The 21,148-nt window shown below is 41.3% G+C and overlaps 1 protein-coding gene across 2 annotated transcripts in view; it reads right to left on the reverse strand.

Annotated features, from left to right (window-relative positions):
- The window catches only part of asah2 (N-acylsphingosine amidohydrolase 2), an 86,027-nt gene that overhangs the window by 64,108 nt on the left and 771 nt on the right, over positions 1–21,148 (reverse strand). The window contains exons 1-2 of one of the 2 annotated variants that reach the window (XM_062976186.1): positions 20,258–20,406; positions 7,647–7,809 (exon numbers count right to left, since the gene is read on the reverse strand). Coding sequence is in view for 1 of the 2 variants with exons in the window: in XM_062976185.1 (XP_062832255.1) it covers positions 20,258–20,306 (49 nt within the window). In the remaining variant the exon portion in view is untranslated. Of the gene's footprint in view, positions 1–7,646; positions 7,810–20,257; positions 20,421–21,148 lie in introns of those variants that run through there. The other variant, XM_062976185.1, reaches the window with a different exon arrangement.

The raw sequence follows: 21,148 nt of genomic DNA on the forward strand, positions 1-21,148 counted from the left end.
AAGCTATCAAGTGAGACAAAGGCTCCAGTGCTGACTTTGCAGCTGGATATTAAAGGATTGCTTTTTAGTGCTTTGTCCAGAAGTTCAGCACAGAATGGGCTTCACATCCTCCCATTCCCTACTCTTCCAGAATTGTACTACAATGGAGAAGCCGGGTCTCAAGTGTTTCTGCCTCATCACACATAACATATGGTAACATAATTCAGATACGCAGGTAGGCAGATAATAATGGAAGTTCACCATTTTTAAAAACACTTCTCCAGAGTGTGATGGAAGCTGTCGGACTCCATGGCAAAACTGCTAAAAACCCGTTGCTGCCGCTGAAAAACAGCCCATGTGATGAGGTGATTAGAAAGATCACAAAACCTCTACCACACAAAAGTAACTCCCAAGTTAGACTTTCCCTTTCAGTGTAAAGAAGTCCAATTCATGTGATCTTTCCCTAGTTTTTACTGGTTGAGTGAATGAAAAGACTGAGCTTCTATGCTACTACCGCTACTTCACGGTTCACTTTTTGTTCCCTCACTGTTTCACAGGTTTTCAATAAATATTAATGTAACCATTTATTGTGGTATTTTCGCTGTTTCGCAGGTTTTCAATAAATATTAATGTAACCATTTATTGCGGTATTTTTTGCTGTTTTTCGGGTTTTTGCAGTGTGCAAAAGGGGTTGGAAGGGGGGAAAGGGAGAAATAAAGGGAGGGGGGAGGGAAATAAAACAAAAAGGGTTATTTAGCTTCCATTCTTCTTCTTTGCCGGTGTACTGTATATTTTAACTACTAAAATAAAGTACAGACTGCATTGTAGTAAGTGGTCTATGGTTTGCTCTCCTCCACACATAGAATATAGTGTCCCTAATTCAGGGATTTTCACTTATTACAGGTGGTCCTGGAACGTAACCCCCGCGGTAATTGAGGGAACACTGTATTCCTCTTATCCTTGTGGGGAAGTGAATTGAATTTTTGGTCAGATGCTAAGGAACTAACCAAGTTAAATCCATGAAAAGAGACATGCATGGCTTACCATAAAAATGCTTCCGCTGGGGAAAACATTGCAGGGTATTGTTAGTGCTATCATTAGTGTTGTGTTCCAATGTTCCCCAAAGATAAAAATTAACTATTATTTGTCTTCCCCATACTGTATAGGATACACTTAATAAGTTCCTGAATATACACCTATGGGTTCCTGAAAAACAGTCTTGCCCTTTGCTCTTCTGGCATACAGCCCAAGTATAACAGACGGTATCATGTGCAGGAGATTACGAAGTAGAGAAGGGATATTAGCAACAGAAAAGAGTCAAAGACCCTGTCTTTTAATTCATGTAATGCATTACCGTAATTTGAAGTATCAGAGCCAAAATATGCTGGCTGCTGCATCTACTGCCACATTCTCACTGCTACAAACGTTATCTAACTATCCAAAAAATGGAGGTGGGGATGCTGATACAAAGTGGAGAGTATGAGTGATTGGTGGGGCATACAGGACATAGACTACAACTAGTGTTTTGAGTATTAGACTACAATTCAGGAGGTAGGTAAAGGTAAAGTTTTTCCTCTGACATTAAGTCTAGTTGTGTCCAACTCTGGGAGTTGGTGCTCATCTTCATTTCTAAGCTGAAGAGCCGGCATTGTCCGTAGACACCTCCAAGGTCATGTGGACAGCATTATTGCATGGAGCGCAGTATGTTTAAATCCACACTCAGCCATGAAAAACAACTGAACTACTTAGGCAAATCACACTCTCTAAGCACCAGGTGAACAAACCTAGCCAAGGAAAAACCCATGATAGGTTTGCCTTAGAGTTGCCACAAACTGGAAATTACTTGAAGACACACAACAACAAAAGCCAGCATCCCTCAGCCAACATGACCAGATTCGGTGATTGTAATGTAAAATTCTGAACCTTTGTTATCTTGACCAAGTGATGGGGATACTGGGAAAAAGAATTAAAGTAGAAGGGATACAATAACAGTTTTGCGGCCTCATCACAAAGGGCTAAAATCAAAGGCATGCGCTGATTTTAGCTCAGGTCACCCATGGAGCCCATCAAATGCCACCAGTGCACCTCAGTGTCTGAAGGATGGTGGATGCTGGTTCATGCTGCCGTCAGGGCAACACGTGTTGCCATAAAATCCAGGGGGAAGCCGCACACACTGTGTTTGCTCACGCTTCCCCCTATCTGATTGACTTTGGTTGGAGCCAGGCAATGCAGGACATGAGGCGTTGGATTCCTCATGTCCCTCTATGATGCACTAGCACTCTGTGGCAGAAAAGGATAAAGACTAATCTCTTCTTCAAACTTGACCCAACTCACAAGTTTACTTTGTGGATCAATTAGGGAAAATATCTCTGTGTGCCACACTGAGCTCATTGGAGCAATAGTGGGATATAAATGTGAAATGAAAGCTGGAGAAATTAACTATCACTCAGCCTGGTTACAGGAATTTGATTGTGCTTGTTCTGCAGGCTGAAAAGTAGTAGCTCCTTCCATGGGTGCTGCTTCAAAGCTTGGTTGAGGGAGTTGCTGAGCTCCAGCTTGACCACTGAATCTTCCATCTCATCCTCACTTTCCAAGCTATCCACGACACCATTCGGGTATTCTAAAGACTAGAAGTGACCCCACAACAGAGAGAGTAGGTGGGTGGTGGGTGGGTAGGATACTCTGTTAAAGGTTTTTTGTGATGGACTAAGCTCTCACCTTTTGCCACTCAGAGAAAGAAATGGTACCCACACTGTACAAACACAGACTCGTAGATAAGCTAATGTATATTTTTGAATTAATTTTTTACTAGCATTGCTAGACTTATACATTAGTATATAGGGTAAGTCAGGCATGGGCAAACTTTCTAACTTGGGAGCCGCATGGTGGGCCAAAGCGGGGTGAGTGGGCTGGGAGAGAGGGAGGGGGTTCACCCCAAATCCCCTACCTGCCCTTTCATCTCCTTCCTCTTCTCATTTGGAGGCAGAAAGTGAAGGAAAGACGGGAAACATTTGGATCCCAAAAGGATTGGCCTTGGTCAGGATGAGATGGTGGATAGGAGAGAAAAAAATGTATCCATTAGACCCCATATTGCCTACTCCTGTAAAGGAAAGAGAGAAGGAAGGAATGATAGGATGGTGTGAGAGAGGAGGACCTGAGAAAAGAGTCCAAGGGGCCACATTTGGCCCCTGGCTCTGGGTTTGCCCATACCTGGGGCAAGTCCTCTTGCCAATAGCCTATCTCTACAGAGGAGAGATGAGAAATCATGGAAGGCTGGGAGTTTGTACTAACTCCCCTGCAAAATTTGGGGTCCTGTACCTCCTGTAAAATAAAATAAAAAACCTACCCTCAACACCTCTGGTGGCTTGCATAAGGTCTGTGGGTCTCTCTTTGCCCATTGCAGGTCTAGAGGCTATGTGAGGAAATTACAAAATAAAAATAAAAATCTACAATCAGCTAATAGAAATTCCTCTTTCCCACCTATATATACTGCTCCTGCCTAGACCAAAGTCAAGAGCATGTGAGTCTTCAATGTTCTCACAGGAAAACAGGTGACCTTTTACTCATATCTCATGGAATGCCAAGATGTGCTAAAATGTGAAACTCAGTGACATTGAATATAAAATATCTCCCTTGAGCACAATACTACTGCCAGGTTTTCCTGATGTTGAGAATTCCTGTCACCAAAATAGTATTGCTCACCAGTCATAACTGGCGCTGAATGTGCTTAAAATTCCCCAAACAGGGCTAGAATAATATACACCAAGTAAAAAAATAAGGGCCACTGACTATATACTCCCAGGAATGTGCAAATTATTTCAGCCCTAGGCACCTCATATTATAGAATTGTACTAACTTGTATTTATCTTTGAGGTTTCCAGTCTGTCACTGCAAGCAAAAACAGTGAAGAAAACGCACAGAAAACAGGAGAGAGGTTTTGGAATAGGAAATTAGCCAGCACAGTACAATTTCAGTTAAGCTTCTGAGGAATTGAGAAACTGGAATGTGCAAACCCTATTTAAGTGCCAAAAGTATTGTAATCTGATGAAAAATGTGCTAGCAAAACACGTCACCACATCACTTTGAGGCTACGAGACTCAAATAGTGATCCATCTACCTTACACATCTCTACATGCCTCCAAATAAAATGGCATGTTTACCAGAGGATCATACTTGTGTCAGTGCATCATTTCAAATTTCTGACAGGCAGCTGCTCATTACCATAACAATCTCCACCATGATTGCGACTTCCTTGGGTGTTTGCTTGTCGTGTACAAAATCACAAGGGTGAAACCTCCTGTCATCCTGAACCAAGCACTTTGCCCGCACATGGCTTCTTCTAAAAAAAGGATTTTCTTTTTGAAGGGCCAGAACTTCACCATATGGTTAGTCAGAGTTCTCCTATAAACTCCCAAAGCATTAGATAAATTCAGCTAGGGAATGGTTTAATATCATAGGACACCTTTGTGACGCTGGAACATGGAGGATAAAAATCAACATTCAAACTAACATAATTACAAAAATGTGGGAAAGAGCAGAAAAGTTGCATTCCAACCAAAATGTGTGGATGGGAAAGGCCTTCTTCACCTGATTTTTTTTAAGCAAAGGGGATTTTTACATTTACAAATGAGTAAGAACAGTGGGAAATTGCCTATTTTGGTTTCAGGGCTTAAATGATGACCTGGTAAATATATGGTTCTGTGGCTCTGCAGGCAACGGATCCAAAACATTGCTTTGGTTCAATTGTTTTTAACAGCTTTGCCATTTATGTTAGAATTGTATTTTAAATGAATAGTTTTAATAATTGGATTAATTTAATTTTACTTTACTATTTGCCTTTCCTATGTTTTTCACTATGGTGCTTTTTAAGTGGTTAACCACTTTGCATCCCAATCCTGGAAAAAGTGGACTAATAATAGTAATAGGCAAAGATAAAGGTTTTCCCCTGATATTAAGTCTAGTTGTATCTGACTCTGGGTGGTGCTCATTTATTTATTTGCCCTATTTATACCCCGCCTTTCTCACCCCGGAGGGGACTCAAGGCGGCTTACACATGGCACAATTAGATGCCCCAAAACACATATAAAATCAAAGCTTAAAATATTAAATATTTTAAAAAATTAGACATAAAAATTTAAACATTACAACAGTTTAAAATCACGCCAACCAAAAAATCATGGTCTAAAGCCACTCATCTCAATTTCTAAGTCAAAGAGCCGGCATTGTCCGTAGATGCCTCCAAGGTCATGTGGCTGGCATGACTGCATGGAGCACCATTACCTTCCTGCTGAAGTGGTACCTATTGATCTAATTACATTTACATATTTTCTAACTGATAGGTTAGGAGCCCCCGATGGTGTAAAGCCTTGTGACTTGAAGGTTGGGTTGCTGACCTGAAAGCTGCCAGGTTCGAATCCCACCCAGGGAGAGTGAAGATGAGCTCCCTCTATCAGCTCCATGCGGGGACATGAGAGAAGCCTCCCACAAGGATGGTAAAAACTTCAAAACATCCGGGCATCCCCTAGGCAACATCCTCGCAGACGGCCAATTCTCTCACTCCAGAAGTGACCCAAGTTGCTCCTGACATGAGAAAAAAAAACCTGATAGGTTGGCAGAAGCTGGGGCTATCAGCAAGAGCTCACCCCGCTCTCTGGATTCGAACCACCGACCTTTCAGTCAGCAAGTTCAGCAGCTCAGCGCTTTAACCCTCTTCACCACTGGGGCTCCCAATAATAGCAATAATAATAGTAATATAATAATAATATATAGCAAGGTGGTCTCTCCCTGACCCTATTCCTGGCACGCTGGGTCAGGGTTCTCCATTGGCAGCCTTCCAACTGATTCATGGAGGCCTAGGGAGAAGAGCCAACAACAGCCATCTTTATCCCCTCCAGACATCAATATCAAGCAGTTAGAATAGTTTGTCATTTCTGAGGCTGGAACTACACTGCCCAGTATCCCAGGATCTGATCCCTTTGAACTGAGTTTCCACTGCCATATAATCCAGGATAAGCAGATAATCTGGGATCAGATCCTGGGATATAGGGCAGTGTAGATCCAGCCTCATATAGTCCAGTACAAGGCAGATAAACTGGAATCAGATCCTGGGATATAGGGCAGTGTAGATCCAGCCTGTGAGACTTGCCCAGTGGGCTTTCACGGCTGAGCAGGGATTCGAACCTCACACTTCAAACCATGATGCCACCACGGTTAGGATGCTACTCTTAATAAATATTAAGGCATCTGGATATGAGAGGCCTTAAATACCCTAAAGGCACCAGATTGTGTTGGAAGCTAAACAAAGTCAACCTTACTTAGTACAAATATTTTGGATGGGAGACCACAAACAAATATTTCAGAGGAAGGAACTGGCAAAACCACTTCTGAGCATTCCTTGCCTAAGAAAACCCTATGAAGGCCATGTGGTTGCTATAAGTTGAGAAGAGACATGAAGACACATACTGTACTATGTAGAATTTTGAGCATTGGGCTATTGACTTTGGAGGCCAAGGTTCAAATCCCTGCTTAGCCATGAAAACTCAGACCTTACTTTATTTTATGTATCTATTTAATTTATATGTCACCTTTCTTCCAAAGTGGGACCGAAGGTGGCTTCCAAAATAGCAATCTCTCAGCCTCAGTGGAAACCAAATATCTCTCTGAACAAATCTTCCCCTGAGATAGGCTGGATCTACCCTATCCCATATGCCATGATCTTATTCCAGATTATCTGGTAGTGTAGATTCATATAATCCAGTTCAGAGCAGATCATCTGGAAGCATGCTAGATATACTAGTGACCACTAAACTGAATGCTGGAAGTTGCCATCTTAAAAGTATCACATGCACATGCACACACACACACACGGTCCTTTTTATCCTCTACCAACCAAACTAATAGTTAAAGGAAATAAGCTTCTTATAATAGTGAAATTCCTATTGGACTTTGCTTTGTTGTAATGATAATTTTTGTTTGTTTGCTGTGTTGCCTTCATAAGAGTTGAGGCCAAAGCAAAAATGAAGTAGGAAAGGGTAACAACACATTAAGAGCAAGAGAAGACAAAAGTTGGCGAGGTGCAGGGTGCTATATTTACGTTCACAAGCGTATCCTGGGTAAAAAAAAGATCTTAGATGTGAACTTTGAGAAGATGTTTCCCTTTATAGATAAAACAGAAAGAACACATGCATAATCTAAACAGCAAGACAAAGGAGATGCATTGTGATGGCAAGAATAAAACCACAATGTAAATAATAATAGTTTCTTCTCATGTGAATTCGCTTGGTTCTGATGGTCAGTTTTGCCTTATGCTGAAATATCAATAGGAAACTTGTATAAGTCTCTACATTTTTTCTTGGTTTCAAGCAGCTTTATAAATAAAGCTGCCTTCTATGTAAGAGTGTTTGCATTTGCCTGCCACTTTCTTTTAGGACGGCTTAATGTCTCTACATCTTCAGACTGTTGCCACAAAAGATTTCTTTCCTACTTTAATAACTTTTTTGCCCTGGGTCAAAAACAGCCAAGTCCAAATGAATAGTTTAGAATTGTGATCTCAACTCTTCGGCAAGCACACACACACACCCCTCCCATATAAGGTTACGTTATGGTTGCTTTTCCAGGCATCTTCCCAATTCTAATAATAAATGAAGCGGTGAATGAGGCATACTCACGTATTGTTGTATCTCTCGAGAAGACTTGTGCTCCTTGTGAGTTGCCTCCTACTATAAGTAGGTATTATAAGGACTCTGACCCTCCCAGCAGCTTATGCCAAGTGGCCTTCTCTGTGACTCATAGCTTCCCAGCACAGCATTCCAAAACACTAAGGTGGTAAACCTGTGCCACAAAAAATAAAGTGACTCTCGTCTACTAGAAGACATAACAGAACTCTTCCTAGAATTAACAAGTCTGAAGGGATCTTATGGGTCATCTAGTCCAACCACCTTGTTGAACTAGAGGGTCCATAGGATCCTTGCAAGTTGCTGGAATCCGATGCAAACAAAAACAAAAATAAAATCCTTAAAAAGTGATCATTTAAATCCTGTTTCAAAACCTCCATAAAAGGTTCTTCTCAGCCTGATCAGCTACATGGGTTGCTGTGTGGATAACATGGGAAAGACAATGTACAGTGATTTGCGCTCACTGAGGGAAAGATAGCAATTGAAATAAATATAGAATTTAAGTGGCAGGTTTCCTGCCCCAAGGATTTTACAAGCTATCATTCGAAAGTAAGAAAAAATAAGGGATAGAATGGAAAAATAATGCTGGATTTACACTGCCCTATATCCCAGGATCCGATCCCAGATAATCTGCTTTGAACTGGATTATATGAGTCTACATTGCCAGATAATCTTAAATAAACAGATAATCTGGCATCATATAATGGGATATAGGGCAGTGTGGAAGGGGCCTCATATAATCTAGGATGGATCTACACTGCCCTATATCCCATGATCTGTTCTCAGATTATCTTCTTATCTAAGATTATCTGGCAGTGTAGTCTCATACAATTCAGTTCAAAGCAGATAATCTAGGATCAGATCCTGAGATATAGGCAGTGTAAATTGCCCAAGTCAAGAAGTACATTGACACCGTAGAATAAATGCACCGTAGAATAAATGCACTTTGACTAGATCTACACTGCCATATAATATCCAGATATTCTTCTTTCAACTGGATTATATTAACACTCAGTGTACACTCATACAATCCAGTTCAAATAATGTGGATTATCTGATTTGATAATCTGGATTATATGGCAGTGTAGATCCAGTCTTTAATGACCCCAGAACAATCCTATAGAAACATGGGAGTTGTAGTTTGGTCAAGCACTAGCACTCTTTGGCAGAGAAGCATGAAGACCTATGATCTTATTACATGGGGGAGCCCGCCTGTGCTGTTTTGCAAGCAAGTGTGGCGAAACGACAGGCGTGTGGGGCAACTCTGAGGAACTATGCACCACTTCGGCATGTCAACGCTTTCCCCATCACACAGTCGCCCAAACCGGCAGAAGTGTGCATTGGAGCTACCACAACACAGGAAGGCTGCCATGTTTGGAGGGAAGGATCCTTGAACACTTCCACCCTGTTTGGGGGTGCGGCCTCCGCTCGAAGTCACAGGATGTCTTGTGATGGCAGACGTGGGGCTCTGTCCCCAGAGCAGGCTGGAAACATTCTAGGATGCTAGATTGGGTCAATGTGTTGAGGTCCTATGACTACAATTCCCATGATTGCATTGCATCAAGCCATGGCAATTAAAATGGTGTTAAACTGCATTCATTCTACAATATAGATGCAGCCAAAGCAAATTGTTATTTATCTCATTTCCATACCTATTTTTCAGTATTACTTTAAATCTGAATTCTTATTCTGCCTCTTTCTTTCTTTTTTGCTTGATACTAGAGAGTTGCCATGGTGGTGGTTTGAGCACTGAACTATTATTCTGATGAGCAGGGTTCGATTCTCAGATCAGTCATGGAAACCACTGTGTTAACTTGGGCCAAGTCTTCACTTCCTTAGCTTCTCAGAGGAAGGCAAAGACAACTCCCACTGAACAAATATTGTGAATAAAACACCATGATAGGTTTGCCTTAAGTCAGAAATGATTTGAAGACTCAAAACAACAACAAGGTTTAAGGGAGCTGGGTTCATGTGGTAAACACAGAGGAAATGTGTCATTTCCACTCCACAAGAGGACACTGTTTTCCTTTCTTTTTTTGCATATGCTGATTTGTATGTCGAGCTGCATATATAGAAATAATTACTATAATTCAAATAGCATAAAATGCATGTTTTTTATTTGTTTATAGGCAGAAATTTAAATGTTAAGCAGTTATGAGAAACTATAATACCTTTACTCTGATGTTTTGTATTTGGAGGAAGGGAAAATGACTTTTAACTTGTTCGTTCTTCTGTTGGTGAAGGTGGGGATAGTCAGTGTTTTTTTCTATTTTGATTATAGTTTTGTACAGTTTTGCTAATAAGTTTGCTTTTGTGTATGTTATTCCAAATATAATAAAAAGATATATAGTGTAACTTGCCTAAAATCTTTCAGTGGGTTTCCATGGCTGATTGAGGATTTGAACCATGATTTCCATTACACCATAGTGATTCTCTATTGTCCTGCCGAAAAAGAAGTTGGGTTAGAAATCACGTAAACTGGCCCAAGGCCCATACCCTTCTCTGAGTGTATCTGAACTGGAGAATAAATGCAGTAGGGATTAGAGATGTGTACGAAAAATTTTCCTTCATTTTTTTCGTGCTATCGTTTCATTTCGGCTGCTCATCTACACAAAACTAATCACAACATTTTCATAGGAAATGAGAGGCGACATGAAAATGAAAACCGCACAGCCTTGTACTTGTTTTCGTTTTCTTTTCATTTTGGCCCCTTAACAATAAGCAGGTACTGAGAGAGAGCTGCAGTGTTTTCTCATTACAGCTGATGTTTACCAAAGAGTATTAATAATTATATAAATAACGATAGTTACTCTGGTACCCGAAGCTGAGACTTAGAGAGGTCTGCTTCCCCATGATATCTGATGTGTACCAATGTGTCTTGATAATAATATTAATAATAATAACTATAGCTATCCTGGGACCCTAAGCTGAGTCTGAGAGGGGAGTGCTTCCCCATTACATCTGATGTGTGCCAATGGGTGTTAATAATAATAATAATATTAATAACAATAGTACTCTGGGAAAGACCCAAATGTTTTAAAAGTTGGTGGGCTAAAAGGAGTCGAAATGCCCTCTGTGTGTGGTGATATTCACCCCTCTAGCCCAAAAACCGAGGGGGGGGGGGGAGCCTCAGAAGCTCTCCCATTGCAGCCAATGGTCTGAAAATTTTCAGTTTTTTCATAAACCAGACAAAAATTCTGTTCGTATAGGTGCCCCATTTTCGTTAGTGGGAACAAATACAAAAATGAGATCAAACAAATGAAACTACACACAACAAACAGCAATTCTGTACGAAAGCACAACACTAGTAGAGACCCAAACACTTCCCTGTTTCAATGCGATGAAGCCTCTAGTGCAGTGGTTCTCAACCTGTGGTTCCCCAGATGTTTTGGCCTTCAATTCCCAGAAATCCTAACAGCTGGTAAACTGGCTGGGATTTCTGGGAGTTGTAGGCCAAAACACCTCGGGACCACAGGTTGAGAACTACTGCTCTAGTGTGTATATAAATATGTAGAATACTTCTTCCAAATGTAGGGGAAACCTAGCTCCCTGCCCACATGTTTCCCATGGAAAGGCAAGTTCACAGCTCTGTCTTTATATGGTTTTTATATTGCTAAACTTCATTTAGGCTGGGTTAGGACCTCATCATATGGAAGTTTTCCTTCATTTCTACCTGTTTCTACACACTTCAAAGACAGACATCCATGAAGCCCATCAAATGACACAGGACTGCTTTCAGTGGTTGCTCGTGGGACTCAGCTTCCACAGCATTTAGAAATTTCAAAGATGGGCAGAAATTGACTCCACTCCTTTTCTTGCACATAAAACACTTAAAATATTTTCCTCGTGATAGGAAGTGGCTGGGTTTGCCAAACTGCTTTGTGATGTTTCAGTGGGGGCATTCCTGTGAGTGGTCTGCTAATGCTCCTTCTATTTCCATTAGTGGTTTAAAGGCAGTAAAATAAGTGTTTTTAAAAGTGTGCCTGTCTCCTTTAGTGTAAGGGGCTTAAGGGGGACGATCCCATGAAACGTGGTGTCTCAAAAAGGATGCCTGTTTTAAAAATGTGCTGGTATCCTTGAAATGGTTGAGCTAGAAAGGGGAGGAAGTGATCCTGTGTGATGAGGGTGAGTAAATTCTCCGTCTTCTTTAAAGACTGAACCCCATGAAACGACATGCAAGAAGATGATTCAAAGGTGTGGTGAAGCAACATTCCAATGAAATTCATGGAAGGTTAATTTTGAGGGCAATTAGAAATGACCACGTGGCTGACTATTTCATATAATTCATATTGTTTGGGTGTGTGTTTCTACTTTCTCGATAAAAGGATAAAGTCCTTAGATGTATAGTAGGGCACACGAGTTTGAGTCCAGTTTATTGTTCCAACTGGAGTAGGCCCACTGCATCCCCTGTTGAATGGTGAATTAAAGCATAAAATCAATTCATTAGTTTTATTTAAGTTTGGATAACTATATGGTTCAACTCCATGTGTCGGAGCTGACACAGGCTGAGATGCTGGTGTTTTCCCCATGGGTTTGTACAAGCAGGACCCCAGGTCTTTCTCTGTGGATGAAATATTAAATTACCTTCCTTTGGTTAAAATTACAGTAGCCAGAAGTTTACTCTGCTTCCAGCTGAATTGGAGCAATAGCACTGACCCTTATTTTCATCTTAATGTAACTTTTTATGTTTTATGTTGTAGGCACTATGAAGTCCCATTTGTAAGCCACCTTGAGTCCCCCCAGGATTTGAGAAAGGTGGGAGATAAATATGGTATATATATAAATAAATAAATGTCAAGAGTTTACAAATTAAGCAATTTGTTTTAAGGATTAAGGGAATGGACACCCTGGAAGGCAGCCCTCTAAACACCTACCATATACCCATTATTATTATTATTATTATTATTATTATTATTGTGTTATGATATGTTGTTTTATTTTGTTATATTGTATGGTGTCTGGGCATGGCCCCATGTAAGTCGCCCCGAGTCCCCGTTGGGGAGATGGTGGCGGGGTATAAATAAAGTTATTATTATTATTATTATTATTATTATTATTATTATTATTATTATTGCACAAAATGTGCACTTGAATTCTAGTTGAATTCTCAGGAAGGGGGGAATTTTGCCACATTTTTACACAGAGTGGTGGATCGCCCCTAAAGCAGTAGGTAATACTTTAAAAATGTTAATGACTTTGTAGTAGCTTGAAAATCGAATAGACATTCCATTATATTCAACAATCCAATGTATTCAACAAAATGTTGTGCTGTATTATTAGTTTAATAATACAGTAGAGTCTCACTTATCCAACGCTCACTTATCCAACGTTCTGGATTATCCAACGCATTTTTGTAGTCAATGTTTTCAATACATCGTGATATTTTGGTGCTAAATTCGTAAATACAGTAATTACTACATAGCATTAATGTGTAATGAATTACTTTTTCTGTCAAATTTGTTGTATAACATGATGTTTTGGTGCTTAATTTGTAAAATCATAACCTATTTTGATGTTTAATAGGCTTTTTCTTAATCTCTCCTTATTATCCAACATATTCGCTTATCCAACGTTCTGCTGGCCCGTTTATGTTGGATAAGTGAGACTCTACTGTACTTTTAATTGAACCTTTTCCACTTACATATTTATTTTGAAAAATCATTTGTTTCTTGTAAAAATTATATTTATGGGTGGAGCCTCTTTGTTTCCTGGAAATCAATATTTTTTGACTGAGTCCGGCACTGCACATGCTCACACACGCAAACACACACTCCCTCTGCTTATTTGGGACTCAGGAGGGGCCCTTTTGCAAGAAGAATTGGAAAATAATCAGTCATCTTTTGGTCCTAAAACTGCCTAGCAGGGTCCAAACTAGGGTTGCTATACCTTATGTCTTCAATTTTCAGGGGTATTCTGTAGGTGAAAGATGTGGCTGCAAATTCTCCAGTTTTCGTGGGCTCGGCTTCAAGCAAAAAGGAAATAGCTGTGTGCACATATCTGGCGAAGTTAACAGAGTAGCAGCTTGTTATACTTTCCAAACTTTATTGATTTGCTACAGTTTGCAGAGACTCTCTGGGGGTGGACATCTATGGATTTACAGCTTCCTCCTTTTCTTTGAGTCCTTGTGGTACCAGGCCTTTCACTCAGTTCTGCATCTAGCAAGGTTGCTTATTCTGTCTCTTTGGCAAGGTAACAGGCAGGAGGAAAAGAGGAAGAACATATTCTAGGAAAGTAGTTTGCAACCTTTGTTCCTTTAGGTGTTTTAGACTTCAACTCCCAGAATCCCAGCAATCTTACCAGCTGTTAAGAATTGTGGGAGCTGAAGTCCAAAACATCTGGAGGCCCAAAAGTTGGGAACAACTGTTCTAGATAGATTGAATCACAGACCAATCACTCCAACACCGGTTGTATCTCGGCACCCCATTTGGTAAAGAAGACCAGCTAGCAGCCTCCAGAAATGGACATTGGCAATATTAGGGACTGTACCGAGTTGATTTTAATACTTTATGTTGTAATTGTGTTGGAGGCATGGATGGTCACCATCTTGACCACATGGCCAAGGAGAGACCTAAATGAGGCCCAGCGGAGAGGGAACTTCAGGCTTTGATTCCAGGATGGCTTACTCCTAGAAAGCACAAGAAGCTTCATCCCACCTTTGGAAGGGAAGGCCCTCTTCTTGGTCCTGCCTTCGTTCTAAGTGCGATAACTTCATCAAAAAACGTTCCAAGCATGCCTATCTTTTATATCTAACGCTTTTTGAGGCTCCTGGTTCCGGGACAACCAACAGCGCCCAAATCGGTCCAGTTTAAAGCTCCGAATCAGCTGACTGTCAAAAAAGCCAGCTCTGATTGCTCTTTTTCAGCCGCAGCCGCTCCTCAGCTTTCGCGGCTGGTGGATTGCCACCGCAAGAACATGGGTTTTTCTCCAGGGCTGCTGGTGGTGGACTGCCATTCCCCCTGAGAGAGAAGTGTAGTTTCTCCAAGGACCAGCTGTGATCTCTATGGTGGCAAGAGCTCCCGGATGAATTTCTTCTGTTCATTCGTTCCTTTTTATGAATGACCGGATTCTTCATTCATATACTTACCTGCAGTTCCATGGATTGCTGGACTCCCAAGGACAGAAATCAACTTGAATTCTTTCACTTTATTATTTTTATGAACCCCCAAGTACCTGAGCTGCTTATGAACTTTTCATGAACCATGAACCACATGTCTATGAACTTCCTCTATTGTCTATGAACTCTGTGCATGAACTTTGATTATATTATGAATTTGCTGGTACACACACACTGAATTCCCCAAATACTTTACATGAACTTCCCCTTGGTGAATGTATGGCATATCTTAGGTATTATTTTAATTGTTACTTTAGATATCATTCCCTGGTATATTTTAATCAATGAAGGCATAGCCTGAACTCCAGTTCACCCTGAAAATTCCCGCCTTCCCTCACCCTAGATTCTGGGCTTCACACACAAAAGAGGATAAACTGTCACCATAAAATTTAATCTATTTTGCATCTGCATGGTCCATAGTGAGAGATTGAGCCACCCCAGATCGAAGCAGTCCCCTGGGTGATTAAATCTCATATGGTAATGTTGACCACTAACTCACCTGGACCCCTGGGGAGCCATAGGAAGGCCTCCCGCTGGTCCGGCCACCATAACCCCATATTGTCAATGTTTGCTGTCACCTCCGCCACACCTTAGGTGTTCATGAACTGTGTATGTGCGTAAAACCCCGGACATTCCAAATGGCCCTATTCAAAACAGCAATAATCTTAAGATTATCTTAGAAGGCGCTAGCCTCAGGTAGTCAATTGGCATAAGATAACTCCAATGATTCATTCACCAAAATCCATTGTCTAGCTGACTCCCGCCTCCCTCAACCTGATTGGCCCTGACAGAGACGAAGGTTGTTCCTCATTGGCCAAGGCGCAGAGCGGGAAACCAAGCTCCCACCTAGTGCGGCGCCCTCGACCTATCAGCAGCCAGATGGGCGGAGGGACGGGGCGGGAAGTTCAAACAGACTTCAAACTTGGAAATGTATAAAATGGCTTTATTTTCACCGAATTGTTACATCTCACATGTCGAATTATCGCGGCTTGATGTCCTTTTCAGCTGAATCGCTTTAATTAAAACGCTTTGACGGTTTTTCCTTCAACTTGGCGGAGCCTTTTTCTTTCAGGTCTCAGGTAAATTATATTCCGGGTTATTTTCTACTTTTTGGTCGGCTCGCCAAGGTTCGTTCCCTCCTCTGAGAGACGGATCGGATCTCCCTCACAGGGCAGATCCATACCACATCGCGGTCGATAACAATCTTCAGAGACTCTTTCCCCCCCACTTCCTCACCTAAATCCAGATGTCTCTCGGGGAAATGGAGAATTATTGTATACGACAATAATTGGAGGTGGCATTCACTGCTAATGTTATGCAAAATGTGTATGTTTGGGTGGGGGTGGACCAAACAAACATTTAATCGGTTATGATGAGACTTCAATCCCTTGAATCCTCTGTTTTGTATCACCAAAATGAAGAGAATACCCAAAGGATTCCGAGGACAAAAAGACTGAGGTGGTCCTTTAAAAGGCACGTGGGCATCTGCTATCTCTTCATTATAGCCAGGCTTTATGGCACTGGGACACAGTGCTGTCAAAAGCCTGGCAGAAGCTATGTCACATGCCAGCTCCTCCTAGTTTCTGCAAGTAGGGGAGGAAAGAAGCTGTGGATGCCAGCAGTGGGAACAGGGAGCTTAGACTCAGAAGGTGCTTGTTAGTCCCACCTTTCCCACAGGAACCAAGCTAACTCTGATAGTCTATTTCTAGCAGGTATTTAAATAATAATAAACCATTATTATTATTATTATTATTATTATTATTATTATTATTATTATCATCATCATTAGAAACACAACAAGATGAGTCCACAACAGTCACTCTGCTGGCTGTTGTATTGAATCACACGTTGGACACTTCCCAAGTGTCTAGGACTGTGTGATGTATTGGCGAATAATGCACACAGATCCCAGTAAGGTGGCCTTCTGCAGCTGGCAGGTGGTAATTTTGTCAGCGCCGATTGTGTTTAATTGCAGGCCAAACTCTTTAGGCACTGCACCCAGTGTGCCGATCATACACGTGTAATGTCTCCTCAGGGATGCCCTGTTCCTTTGCCTCATTCTGTGTTCATGCCAAGGTACAGGAGAGGATTGCAAACAAAATCAACAGGTGAAGATGCCAACCTTAAAAGGCACATGAAGCCTCTTCTTTCTCTCTTCAGGGACTTTTTATTCCTATCTCCATTATTGCCAGGCCCCCCTTTTCTCTGGGAACAATAGAGTGGCCCTAGTCTGGGACACAGAATTAAGACATTGCAAACCTAATATCTTGGATGGATACCAGCCCTAATCCTTCTAAAGCTTTCAGTGCTAGACCAAAGGTCGTTGCTCTTACTCTGATCTGATAAAATCTAAGGAGTGGAGAAGCCAAGGTGTGATGTAAATAGCAAGGAGGAAAATATTCCATTTCTCCAGTGGCAATTTAGTTTGGGCTTAAAGATTCTGGCACCTCAGAGAAAATCATTTCGGCTGTTAGGATTTCTGGGATTTGAAGGCCAAAACATCTGGGGACTCGCAGGTTGAGAACCACTGTCCTAAACTATATGATGTACCTCTCTTATCTGCTGGGAAAACAAAACATTTGTCTTGCCTTGATATGTTCATTTCCAACAGATAAGGAATGAAGATTCTCCCCACCTTGAATGATGCTGCAAAGAAACATAGTTGAACTGTACATAGTTTTCTCAGAGGGAGAGTGATGATACTACAAGCTGTTTCCCCTGGTTTTCTTGTTGACCAGTTGTGAATTTCTACAAAAATTATTAAAATTGTAAAGTTTTTTTTTCTTTCCAGATCATTCATCTCTTTGAGGGGAACAACTGATAGCAGTTGTTCCCCTCAAATGGAGATACCGAAAGGTTTTTTTCCCTCTTTCCTGCCTGTTGGAGGAGCAACTCAAACCACAGGAGGTTCATCCCTTATCTGCTGGAAATGAATGTATCATAGCTAACACCAACCTTCCTTTTCATCTGATCTGAAAATAGCCCCTTAGTTAAGATTACTTTCTTAATTTCTAAACAGGAACATCTGGGATTTTTGAGTGTTTAAACAATAATCAAAGAGCAACTTTGATTGGTTCTTAATTTCTAATGCTTAATGACATCACCAAAGGCCTCCCTTGGACCCATGTTTTGGCACAGAAACCTCAGGGAATGGAGAAATCCTGCATTAGCAATAACCAGCATACATATGACAGACATGGCTCTTAGAGGATATTCAACCTCAACAAATGGAGATTTGCACACTGCCAGGACTTCCACAATGGAGCCCGCTGGATGCTATCACACAACATAAGGCTTCTTCTGGCAGGGCTATATTGAGGAAGCATCCTGGCAACTTATTGGGAAGAACAGGGGGGAAACCAGATAGTTACACTTTCCCCCATGTAATGGGGAAAGCGGTGCAGCGGGTTATGCGAGACAATGGTTTCCCCCCGCTGCCTACTGGATTCGCCACACTGCATGGCAAATTGCCTCACTGCCGTCCAGCTTATTGGCCTCAGTGTAATGAGGTCCACAGTAGGGCATTTGGAGTCAAAAGATCTCAGATGTGGTTACATGTTGCCCGTTGTATTAAAGTTAGCATAACATTTACAAAAGACACACATGACCAATGTGGAGTTTTCCCATGCTCTATGTTGACGCTGTTGCTTATGGAAAGCAGGTATTTGTTTGATTTCTGGGCTATGTGTTGCTACTCCTGCCAGGGCTTGTGAAACATTAATGTTCAAGCATCATGATGCTGCCCTTCTACTCTTTGCCTTGCTCCAAATGACAGAATGATCCCAAGAGCATTTGTCTGCACTTTCTCTTCCCAGTCCTTTTCCTTCACTCTAGGCTTTTTCAGCTGAGATGCTATGTAGGAGCTCTGTTGGATGAATCCATGTATGCAAAAATACATGACAGCTGTACTGAACACCCTTTGTGTTGAATGCCAGTGTTGTGAAATTGAATGACCCATCAAATACCTTATCAAACATGCAACCAAAGGAATACCACAGTACAGTATTGCCAATTTCTGAACCTTAAACACATTGGCTTGAAAAACACACATATGTGCACAGGGAAACTACATTCACAATTCCAGCCCTGCAATCTTGCTCTAAATTCAGACATTGAACATCTGTCAAAAATGTCCTACTACTTCCATAACACGATATCTTATGCATGTCTGTCTTGGTGTGCCAATGTGCGCTCGGATTTAACACACATAAAAACATGTTTTGGCTGAGCCAGCCAGCTTGCTGCCAGATGAGAATGGGTGGAGATCAGCATCCATGGCTTAAAGCCATCCCACACACAAAACTCAAACTTTCTCCTCTTTCAGCACTATTGCCCTAGGGATTTATCTTCTTCCCTGGACACTTGGCAGCCCTCCTCTGGCAGCACGTGGCCTTACAGTTGGCCTGTCTTATTTTGTATGCTGCAATTTGTAGTTCATGTCTTATTATTCATCACGGTGAATAAAGACTACACTGTTTTATGATTCATCGTTGTTATTGTGTGCCATCAAGTCATTTCCGACTTATGGAAACCCTAAGGTGAAACATCACAGAGATTTTTGGGCAAGATTTATTCAGAGTAGGGTTGCTTCTGTCTTACTTTGAGGCAGAGAGAGTGTGCCTTGTCAAATGTCACCCAGTTGTGTCCTGGTCTCCAGAGTCAAATTCCAATTCTCAAACCACTACACCACATATCCTGATGTTCAAATTACTGCACCATACTTTATTACTCATTACTATGAGTGCATTGGTGTATAGAAGGTGAGTCAAAATACATTTAATTAATTAATTAATTAATTAATGTATTTTGACTCACCTTCTATAATTAATTAATTATAATTAATTATAATTAGTTATAATAAGGGAGAAGAACACCAAGATACATTGGAGCACAGATTTGATCTACACCCAGGCCTCCATACCACTAATTTTTACAATTCATGTTATTTGGGGTAGACAATGGCCATTTTCTATTCAGTCATCGTGAAGGCTCCGAGAGTTGCTGCCCAAAGTAAGTTGTCTGGACTTAATTAATTAATTAAATATATTGGATGCTAGACAGAAACAACCTGCACAACAGGTTTGAATAATAAGCTGGGAAATCTAAAAATAAAATACAGGCATGCTATGTCTCATCGTTTTCTAAATCAGTCTTTATATGAGACTGGCAATTTATGTATTTGGTGCGTGTGCCTACCCATTGTGGTGCTGCAAGCTTTGTACTGTCATCCTCACAGGTTTACCTTCCTTTAAATGGATTTCTGAAGTAAGGTATTATGCATGTAATATTTGGGTATGTGCGTTATTTGCACATCTATATACTTGAGCTGTGTTTGCGTTGGATGCCTGAGTAAAATGTTTTTACATTTTTAATTTGGCCTGGCCACTGCTTTGAGTCCCCAGCCTGATTCTATCCCTGAGGGGAACTCATTAAATAAATATACATTCAGCATTTTGATTCATACCAGATAATTAGACTGGACTTTACTCACCATGACATAAACAGGATTTTGCTTGTAGAAGTGGACTTCTCCGTGACATTTCCCATACAATCTGCTCTACTGAGTCATGCCAGCTTTACAAGATTTATTTGGCAGGACTCCATGTGTGTCTTGTTGTTGCAGACAGTCTATTCTCCTATTGGCTTCTGTTCTCCTTAAGAAAATAAAAAGCAGCACTGGCTAGGAATTCATGGTCATATTATATTGCTGATAATTTACGGTAAAAACATCAGGCCCAGACTATTTGAAAAACCACATCTCCGCGTACAAATCACCTCGAGCATTGTGGTCCGTGCACTCAGTCCCACCCCCGTCTCAAGCATGGCTGGTGAGAACGAGAGAGGGAGCCTTCTCCATGGTCATTCCCTGCCTCTGGAATTCCCTTCTTCAACAAAATGAAGTTCAACAGGGACAAGTGCAAGATATTTCACTTCGGCAGAAAAAACGGAATGCAAAGATACAGAATGGGGGACACCTGGCTAGACAGCAGTACATGTGAAAAAGATCTTGGAGTCCTTGTGGACAACAAGCTAAACATGAGCCAGCAATGTGATACGGGTGCTAAGAAAGCCAACGGGATTCTGGCCTGCATCACTAGGGGTAGAGCGTCTAGATCCAGGGAAGTCATGCTCCCCCTCTATTTTGCCTTGGTCAGACCACACCTGGAATACTGCGTCCAATTCTGGGCACCACAGTTGAAGGGAGATGTTGACAAGCTGGAAAGCGTCCAGAGGAGGGCAACTAAAATGATCAAAGGTCTGGAGAACAAGCCCTATGAGGAGAGGCTTAAAGAACTGGGCATGTTTAGCCTGCAGAAGAGAAGGCTGAGAGGAGACATGATAGCCATGTACAAATATGTGAGGGGAAGTCATAGGGAGGAGG

This window comes from Anolis carolinensis, chromosome 3 (assembly GCF_035594765.1).
Source record: "Anolis carolinensis isolate JA03-04 chromosome 3, rAnoCar3.1.pri, whole genome shotgun sequence".
NCBI lineage: Eukaryota > Metazoa > Chordata > Lepidosauria > Squamata > Dactyloidae > Anolis > Anolis carolinensis.